At 41.9% G+C, this 9,876-nt stretch overlaps 2 protein-coding genes and 2 non-coding genes across 6 annotated transcripts in view; all 4 read left to right on the top strand.

Moving 5' to 3' along the window:
• The first annotated feature begins 847 nt into the window (after positions 1 to 847).
• hspa8 (heat shock protein 8) lies at positions 848 to 5,254 on the top strand. Its single transcript, XM_039777121.1, has 9 exons — positions 848 to 994; positions 2,042 to 2,251; positions 2,571 to 2,776; positions 2,860 to 3,012; positions 3,114 to 3,669; positions 3,794 to 3,996; positions 4,188 to 4,386; positions 4,485 to 4,717; positions 4,801 to 5,254. Exons 2-9 carry the CDS (start codon positions 2,047 to 2,049, stop codon positions 4,999 to 5,001), a joined length of 1,956 nt encoding a protein of 651 aa, XP_039633055.1. The 5' UTR covers positions 848 to 994; positions 2,042 to 2,046; the 3' UTR covers positions 5,002 to 5,254.
• LOC120544757 lies at positions 2,408 to 2,500 on the top strand. The gene has a single exon (XR_005636560.1). It is a non-coding gene; the product is annotated as a small nucleolar RNA SNORD14 (small nucleolar RNA).
• Positions 4,031 to 4,123, top strand: LOC120544758. Its single transcript, XR_005636561.1, has one exon. It is a non-coding gene; the product is annotated as a small nucleolar RNA SNORD14 (small nucleolar RNA).
• Positions 5,255 to 6,262: 1,008 nt separating the features above from the next.
• The window catches only part of jhy (junctional cadherin complex regulator), a 41,258-nt gene continuing 37,644 nt past the window's right edge, over positions 6,263 to 9,876 (top strand). For all 3 annotated transcript variants that reach the window (XM_039777120.1, XM_039777119.1, XM_039777118.1), the window contains exons 1-2: positions 6,263 to 6,345; positions 7,780 to 8,265. In XM_039777120.1, the coding sequence (XP_039633054.1) occupies positions 7,853 to 8,265 (413 nt within the window). In that variant the 5' untranslated portion in view covers positions 6,263 to 6,345; positions 7,780 to 7,852. The remainder of the gene's footprint in view (positions 6,346 to 7,779; positions 8,266 to 9,876) is intronic.

Here is a 9,876-nt window from a genome sequence, read left to right as displayed (position 1 = left end):
ATACTGTATAGTACAGTGTGGTCTCCTGTATTAGCAGCAGTCTGGGGCGTCAGACCAGGGGGAAAAAGGGGACTAATACAGGGGCCTTATGAGAGGAGGGCCCACAAATATACTAGAATGAATAGCTGTGGATGCAGTAATAGAAAGGGGCAGTTAGAGAATGTATAGGTCTAGAATGTTGTGCAACGCCCCTGATGGTAGCCTAGTGTTTGCACGCAGTGGTGCAGAATGTATTGCTGATAGTATTTGCAGTTGTGAAGAACTTTTATGACTTGTCATACTGTTGGACAGAGATGTTTGTGTTATTTGAAAATATAATGAAGTATAATTTAAGTGAATTCATTTACAGTAGCCTACGTTTGTGGTGAGGCTTGACTTTTTGATTTTTGCAGAGGTAAATCGGTTCGTTGTGGTGGTTGCCGGAAGCACAAGGATATTTAAACACATAATGGATGTATAATCCATCATAGTCTATACGGGTTTTGCCCATATCATATCGACTGTATCATTTTTTTACATCGGTCATCGGTTTAGCCACGCCCCGAGGCCTATGACAGGATTAAATTGCTCCTGCTGGCCTCTACCTACCTTCTCAATAGAAGTATAAGACAAATATATTATCTAATTATACACATAAATACTTCATATGGATACACAATCTCGGATGCAAGGGTCGTTTGTCTAAGTACATCTCGTATCACCAGACAAAGATATCGCCTTGAACCACGCGGCCGCCATTCACAAGATTCACAATGATTATGACATACAGGAAATAGGCGGGATCGTTATTAGCGTCATCAAAACATCAAAAGCGTCATTGGTGGACCGTTGAGGAAAGACTCAGAGACTCGACGTCTGATTGGCTGCTTTGCCGGCGATATATATAGCTCTGAGAACAATCCGTCCTCCCTTTCCCTCCTCATACCGGCAAGGACAAGTCAGCCTCGCCACTGTCCATTCCAACATCTAAATTCATCTTTGGTTCAACAATTCGGTAAGTTATAGCTACTTCGATTCGTCACAACAATGTTACGTTATATTCTTTAGTACAAATTCCCCACACCTCTCGGAACGTTAGGCTGCTTCGATTGGATAACATTAGCCGTTTTGCTCACTCACTGTCGATAACGATATTTACTGACCTACGATATTTCCTTTTGGTTTGTAATTACTGGTGCTGAGTGCCGAAGATGTAGACCATTATAATTGCTGTGCTTGTATAGGCTCACGTCGAGTTTTAGCTGAAGCTAACGTTAGCTACTTAGCGGAGAGTGGGGAGGGTGGGGGTGGGGATTCTGAGACGCTCGAGAATGTTCTCGAACAAACGTTGTCAAGCTAGCCAGAATTAAGACTTCCGGTTGAGTTTTCAGACCTTATTGCCATGCGCCTTACATTGTCTTACAGTTCAGTCGAACGGTTATAATGAAGCTTTTCCAGTGTAGTTTAATTGACTGTTTGGATTTTTAAGATAAAATTGCCTTATTTAATCCCCATTTCCGGTTTTAACTGTAGCTATTGTGGCAAACTTAACTTCTCATTGTCACATGGCCAGAACTAGCGCCATGCGCTCTGCCCTATCTTTTGCAGCCTGGTTGGTGGCCTTTGGCTTTATTAACACAATAACACCCTTTTTATTTGAACTTAGAGATGAACATGATTATTTTATAAATCACTTGGTTTCTTTTAAAATGCTATGCCACCATTTCCTTTGGCCAACTAAGTTGCTTAAATCATCTGGCACGGAGTTGTTTGTATCCTTTCTGCAATCCTGAGTTGAGTTTAACTGGTTTACCTCTGCTCTAATGCAATAGGTTTCTTGGTCTGGCTGTTACTATGCATTTGAGTTTATCTCATTTGGAGGTTGTTTCCCTATACGTCATGCTATGACTCATTACTTGTGTACAGCTTCAATAGAATTAGCTTTCATATTACGTTCTAATTGGAAGTTGTACTTTGGTGTCATGGTCTGAACTGTTTTTATCTGACACAAACTTCAAACTAATGTCACACTGAGTAATTAACTATTTTCTTATTTCTGTAGGAAATATGTCTAAGGGACCAGCAGTTGGCATTGATCTTGGGACCACCTACTCCTGTGTTGGTGTGTTCCAGCATGGCAAAGTTGAAATCATTGCCAATGACCAGGGCAACAGGACCACACCCAGCTATGTGGCCTTCACAGATTCTGAGAGGCTGATCGGAGATGCAGCCAAGAATCAGGTTGCCATGAACCCCACCAACACAGTTTTTGGTAAGAATACCTTTTTTTTGGTGTTTAATAGTAAGTCTTTGTCATTCTTGTCACTCTCCTGACAAACATTTTAGTGTTATTAGTAGTCTTTAAACATGAGACAAGAATGACACAAGATTGAAAAATATAAATGGTAGATTACCTCGTAAAGCACTTTCACTGTGATGACGATTTTCCTGCCATTCGTAGTTTCCACCAGAGGTTGAAAGACCAAAGATGGCCCAACTCCTTCCTTGGATGTCTGAGTGATCTTCTTTATGGAAGCTCACATTATAGATATGTTTCCCAGTTTATAAAAAGCTCCCTTTGTCTTTTGCAGATGCCAAACGACTTATTGGGCGTAGGTTTGACGACACAGTTGTGCAGTCGGATATGAAGCACTGGCCATTTAATGTCATCAATGACAACACCCGTCCCAAGGTTCAGGTTGAGTACAAGGGTGAGACCAAGTCCTTCTACCCAGAGGAGATCTCTTCTATGGTGCTGACAAAGATGAAGGAGATTGCTGAAGCCTACCTCGGAAAAGTATGTAATTTGGCATAGCTCCGGACAAAATAAGGCTAGCTTTGATGTAAATTATGCTAACGTTTGGCTTGTTTCTCTTTTAGACTGTCAACAATGCTGTAGTTACGGTACCCGCCTACTTCAATGACTCCCAGCGCCAGGCCACCAAAGATGCTGGCACAATCTCTGGCCTCAACGTTCTGCGTATCATCAATGAGCCAACCGCCGCTGCCATCGCTTATGGCTTGGACAAGAAGGTAGGAAACTTGGAACAATACTTGAATGGTGTCCAATGTCTGACTAAATTGAGGTAGTCCATAGACTGCTTTGGAAAAGGTTAACACAAATTTTATTTCAGGTTGGGTCAGAAAGGAACGTCCTCATCTTTGATCTTGGTGGTGGCACCTTTGATGTGTCCATCTTAACCATCGAGGATGGCATCTTTGAGGTAAAGTCCACTGCTGGAGACACACATCTTGGTGGGGAAGATTTTGACAACCGCATGGTCAACCACTTCATCGCTGAGTTCAAGCGCAAGTACAAGAAGGACATCAGCGACAACAAGAGAGCTGTCCGTCGTCTGCGCACCGCTTGTGAGAGGGCAAAGCGCACCCTGTCTTCCAGCACCCAGGCCAGCATTGAAATCGACTCTCTGTACGAGGGAGTTGACTTCTACACCTCAATCACCAGGGCTCGTTTTGAGGAACTCAACGCTGACCTCTTCCGTGGCACCTTGGACCCCGTGGAGAAATCACTCCGTGACGCCAAGATGGATAAAGGGCAGATTCATGACATCGTGTTGGTTGGTGGCTCAACCCGTATCCCTAAAATCCAGAAGCTGCTTCAGGACTTCTTCAATGGAAAGGAGCTCAACAAGAGCATCAATCCAGATGAAGCTGTGGCTTACGGAGCTGGTAAGTGTCTTGAGCCAGATGGATGCACACATTGTTCTTCCCTTCCACTTGCATTGTGAGAGCAGTGGCCTTGATAACTTAAGCGGAGTGTCTAACTTTAAATGGTGGTTGCTTGTATTTACAGCTGTCCAGGCTGCCATTCTGTCTGGTGACAAGTCTGAGAATGTCCAGGACTTGCTACTACTGGATGTCACCCCTCTGTCCCTGGGTATTGAGACTGCTGGAGGTGTCATGACTGTCCTGATCAAACGAAACACCACCATTCCTACCAAGCAGACTCAGACCTTCACCACCTACTCTGACAACCAGCCTGGTGTGCTCATCCAGGTAAGCAAACCTTCATTTTAATAGGCTGTCAATTTCGCAGTGATGACGTTTATTCCTGCCATTCGTAGTTTCCACCAGAGGTCGCAAGACCAAAGATGGCACTGACCTTCCTTGGATGTCTGAGCGAAATAAAATTGAACTGTAAACGCATTGTTTCAAAATCCTCTGCTTAACCGGGCATACTTCAACAGGTCTATGAGGGTGAGCGTGCCATGACCAGGGACAACAACCTCCTGGGCAAGTTTGAGCTGACAGGCATCCCTCCCGCTCCCCGTGGTGTTCCCCAGATCGAGGTGACATTTGATATTGATGCCAATGGCATCATGAATGTCTCTGCTGTAGACAAGAGCACCGGCAAGGAGAACAAGATCACCATTACCAATGACAAGGGTGAGTTTAAAAAAACGTTTTCTTACGTAGATGTAATCTCAACTGTACTGTGACACAATTTTATTTTAATTTTTTTACTATTTGCAATTTGTTCCCAGGTCGTCTCAGCAAGGAGGACATTGAACGTATGGTCCAGGAGGCTGAGAAGTACAAGGCTGAAGATGACGTCCAGCGTGACAAGGTGTCTGCTAAGAACGGCCTGGAGTCATATGCTTTCAACATGAAATCGACTGTGGAGGATGAAAAGCTTGCTGGCAAGATCAGTGATGACGACAAGACAAAGATTTTGGAGAAGTGCAACGAGGTCATTAGCTGGCTGGACAAGAACCAGGTAAATCTTTTAAATCGGTTTTTATTTTGAATATTTTTGCCATGATAAAAAAGGCCAGAACACTAATATGTCCTCTTTTGCAGACTGCCGAGAGGGAGGAGTATGAACATCAACAGAAGGAGCTGGAGAAGGTGTGCAACCCCATCATCACCAAACTGTACCAGACGGCTGGAGGCATGCCTGGTGGTATGCCAGAAGGCATGCCTGGTGGCTTCCCTGGAGCTGGTGGTGCTGCACCTGGTGGTGGTGGATCCTCCGGACCAACCATTGAGGAGGTTGACTAAAACATTGGTCACTTCAGCTGCTACTGAGATTGTTTCCAAGAAAGTAACCCTCTTATAGCACAAGTTACAACAAGCTAAAGAGTGTAAAAAATAAATAAAACTGGGTTCAGGGATTACTCTTATTGCATGGTTTGGGACTGGGAAATACTTGTTGTATGCACAATTGAGCTGTAAGTTCTCATGTCGAGACCTGTCTCGAGTGTTTTAAATACTGGGATGTCACTGCTTTGACAATAAAAAAATCTTAACCCTCTCCCTGACAATATTTCTTTTATGCTCTGCAGAGCCCTTCAGTTAGAAGCTGATGTATGATCCACAGTTTGTTATAGGATCAGTAACACCACAGTTTGTTTTTCTAATGGCTGCTTTGCTTTTGACTAGTGGCTTTAAGTAAAATTGTGACTTGGAAACATTTGAGAGCTGCAAAGAACTAGAACCGTTACTATATATTTTTATTTTCTTAAGTTTATATTTTACTGTGTAATATAAAGCAAGTCATGCAATGCAGTACATGTGACTGAAAATGAACCACCTGGTGTGAGGAAAATCGCAATTGCAAGTACATGGCGACATCTACTGGTCAAAGCGAGTTTCTTGACATCTCAGCGAAAGTGGTATGTGATCCCTCTAACATAAGTAAAACCCCTTTTGGACATAGTGCCACAAACTTCTGATAAGTAATTGCAGTATTTTGCGATGCAGACCTAGTATTTAAAAGCTGAGGCACTGGGCGCGTGCAGCGAGTGTGAAATGCTGAGGGTGATACTTCAAATAATTGCTGAGTGGGGTTCTTTGAATGCTAAGTATATAACCCTTGTGTTGTCTTCCCGTCAACCTTTTTCAGTTTATTTTGCATTTTCCAACGTTTTAAATTGTTACATTTTCATTGCTTATTTCTACGTCCCATATTTTCTGATATAAAACAAATTGAAAACTGGTCAATTTGACCCTAAGTCAACACAATGGTTAAAATGGTCAGTCTAATTTGACATCCCAACACAAAACGGCTGCTACATCAACCAATATCACACGGCAGATATAAAACATGGCTGGGTCCAATGATTGCATTTCAGGGAGCTTGTATTGTGCGTGCTTTCCTGACGGCATGCACGTAATGGAGCCATTCATTTGTAGTTATACCTTTTTTTTGTGGTGACGAAATGTCTGCCGCGAAAACACATACATCAATGATTCGGATTCGTATGTGCCTATATTATGATACATTCATGGTGTGAACTCTTGTAATAAAAAAAGTCGGAGCTTTTACGAGAGGCACTTGAAGGCAGCATGTGTGCGTCGGCGTTTCTATGGTAACATTGCTGTGGAGTACTGACAGGAAAACAGGTGAGTATCTAAACGAGTTCAGTTTTTTCCCCCTGAATGTTTAGCTAATTAACACGGCACATTTTAGTGTTTTTTTCATTGGCACTATAACGTTAAATACATAAAGTAGATATGTTTAAGTGTTTTAAACTGGTGTTCCTTGTGGTTTTTACCCCATCGCTAGGGTCGTTGTGCCAAATATGACGTTACAGTAGGTGCTAAGCTAACGTTAGCTGACAGGTCGCTTTTATACTAACCTTTACCATAGTCTCGCTGCAAGACCTATCTCCACTGCCCTGTGTCAGCCATAGAAGTTACTTTTACTAGGTTACGCGAAGGTAAAAGATAATAGACAAGGCTACCTTTCTATTTTACACTTCACAAACGGTAACGTTATAACAGTAACAGTTAGCTACGTTACCCCTTTTCTTTAGTTCCGAGAGCTTTACTGGAGGGAAAATACACAATTATTTCTTCTTTCACTTCAATAACAATAATGATGGCTGCAATCCGGGTTCAAAATTAGCACCATCTTCTAGCCAAACGCTAAGGTATGCAATTGGCTGATAGATTTGCTTCACTCACCAGCCAAAAAACTGGTAATCGAGTGGCCAGTAAAATGTGAACATTCACTAGCCATTTGGCTGGTGGACAAAAAAGTACATTTTGAACCCTGGCTGCAATCCATTTAAGTGTCAGATCCAGTCATGGGTTTACTGGAACCCTTTAATAGAACGGAGCCATGGTTCATGTTACCTGAACATCATACTGTGTATAAAAGATACATGAAAAGACTGCCAGTTACTCTAGTTGAGACAGTGCTGACACATGTTTAGTGTGTGGATTCAGTGACTTATTCAAGTGCACGCTGTGATCTTGCGTTGTTTCGGACTTTTTATGAGTTGTCAGAAAGGGTTCAAGAATTCAAAGATATGAAAGTACATACAGGTCTGCATGCTGGAATATGAGGTTTTTGATGAATCCTGTCTTAAACCTGCACTTTACCCAGGCAGATATGTGCAGGTCAAAGCTGTGAAATAAACACATAAATGCTCAACATACCTCTGCTCCTTTTACAGCCTGGTGTTCATTAGGAGTGGGGGGGGTGTCACCACAGGCCTCATGATACGATATCATCACAATACTTATGTCACGATACAATATTCGGATATGTATTGCAATTTACCTTTTTTTTTTTTTTTCCATCTTCAAATTTTTCCCAATTTCTAATTATGTCCCCAAAAAGATACACAAACACTGTTTGTTCATCTCACTTTAAAATGGGATTGTCAAGCAGACAATGACCAACACATATATAATAAAATATTGATACTTGGCATCTGTGTATTGATACAGTATTGCCACAGAAAATATTGCGATACTATGCTGTGTTGATTCTCCCCCATCCCTAGTGTTCATCTTGTACAATAAATATATCTTGTTTGTTGGTTGCAGTGTTTGTAAGTTACCATCCTGCTGCGGCATTCTCCAATTCACTTTTGACAACCACATAGATGACCAGATCTTTATGAAGCACACTAACATGGACGAAGGACTCAAACATGAGAAGATGTCTCAAGTGTTGAAGACTGAGCAAGGGAGGCCTCCTTCTCCGAGACCAGCGGTTCTGGCCGACCGGTGGGACTCTGTGGAGTCGGACACGGAGAGCTTGGCCCAGGAGAGAGCTTACCAGCAGCAGCAGCAGCTACAAATGCCTGCTGGACGCCATGACCAAAACAAATACATTCTTCCTCAGAAGGAGAATGCTGACAGCTTACAGCGGGGAGATGGAGAGGATGAATATGCAAATGATGTTGAAACTGAAGATCTTCAGGTTTGTGATAGCCTTGATGTAGCAGCACACCCCCATGCCAACAGGAACCCCACCCTGTCACAGACTGAATATTTGGATACACAGATGTATGAAAGAGAAGGAACGAGGTGAGTTACTACATTTCTCTTTGTCAGGCAAGTGCAACTCATTCTGTTTTGTGATTAAATGTTGGTATTTAAAGAAACATCTGGGCATTTACACGTCCAGCATCAGTTAGTTGTGGATAGAAGTGTGTTCTGTTGTACATGTAACAGCATCTTATAATCATATTTGGCTGTAAGAACACACACGTTACGTACGTTTTCTAAATCACTAATGCAAAGTTAGAACTTCAGTAGTCTATATCCACGATGTTCCACTTCAGGGATTGCTCCGTTGCCACCTGAAAATCCGCCAGATTTCATTCATTTAGGATATCTGTCACCTCCCTCTTTCTTTGTGTTGGCGTTCTAACCTCTGGTGGATTTGTGAGGACTATGGTTAACTGCTCCTCAGATCTCTGCAGGGTAAATCCAGACAGCTAGCTAGACTATCTGTCCAATCAGAGTTTTCTGTTGCACGACTAAAACTACTTTTGAACATACACATGTTCCACCAAAACAAGTTCCTTCCTGAGACTATTTAGCAGAGGCACCGTGGCTTTTCTCCGGTGCTTAGCACCGCCCAAGATGATTGTGATTGGTTTAAAGAAATGCCAATAAAACAGAGCACGTTTTCCTCCCATCCAGGAATGCTGTGTGGACTAGCCAGACCCTCCTCCAGTGCGCTTTGGAGGAAGGTCTGGCAAAGCGAGACGAGAACTTCAGGAAAACAAGGATTTAGGCTTGTGTTAAAAGATTGGACTGTCAATATATATTTTTAACGTTTTTCCAACTCCATGAAAAGACCCAAAATCAACATGTGTTAGAGGCTCATTGGTTCCTAGTGAACAAACTTTTAAAAATGATTTACAAATTCAAACTTTATTTTAAAAAAAAGCTTAGTAATTTCCAAAAACAGCTGGGCACTGTAGTTCTTAGCAAACAGTAGTCTAAACCTGAGTAAATAGTGCATTTGTTGGGCGAATATGGTGCAATAGTGGGTATTTACTACAGCACAATTGTGTACTTGTGATTTGTGTGTTTGTTTTAGTCAAAATAAACTACAATGTGTGTTTATGGTAATGAGAGAGCAAGTCTATGGAACCAGCATGGTGGCTTTAGATTGTGGCATAAAATCCAAACCTAAACTGAATAGGGAAACATTGGCATTGAAACACTTTGATGAAGTTGTATTGGTACTAGGGATGGGAGGACGAAGCCTTGTGAAGTTTTGGGGCTTTCTTTTAGTTTTTTTCCGAAAATGATTTGAAGCTTTGGGGCTTCAAATGCAGCAAAGACCGGGGCCAGAACAACACCTCTCTGATTGAATGGTTCTGGTCTCATATAAAAGGTCCAAGAAGCCTGTAATACTTCTGTTGTTCAGAAGTGCTGCGTAAGCCCTAAATGTAGAGGGTACTGTGCAATATGTTACAGTAAAAATAATAAATGCATTGTTCTAAAAGCCTAGATATAATATACATTTGTATTTTTGCTGACACTTAATGTACCGTATCGGTGTAGGTGTCCACTGCAGGCTCATGTTTTTTAACGTCATGGTTAATGTTTATGTAAGATTTTATGTGTTGCAATTCGATTAATAAAAACATGAAATCACATTAAAAATCCAATAAAATTGGT

This window comes from Perca fluviatilis, chromosome 16, assembly GCF_010015445.1.
Source record: "Perca fluviatilis chromosome 16, GENO_Pfluv_1.0, whole genome shotgun sequence".
Lineage (NCBI taxonomy): Eukaryota > Metazoa > Chordata > Actinopteri > Perciformes > Percidae > Perca > Perca fluviatilis.
Note: the sequence above shows the minus strand (reverse complement) of the source record. Positions and strands in the feature narration are given on the sequence as shown.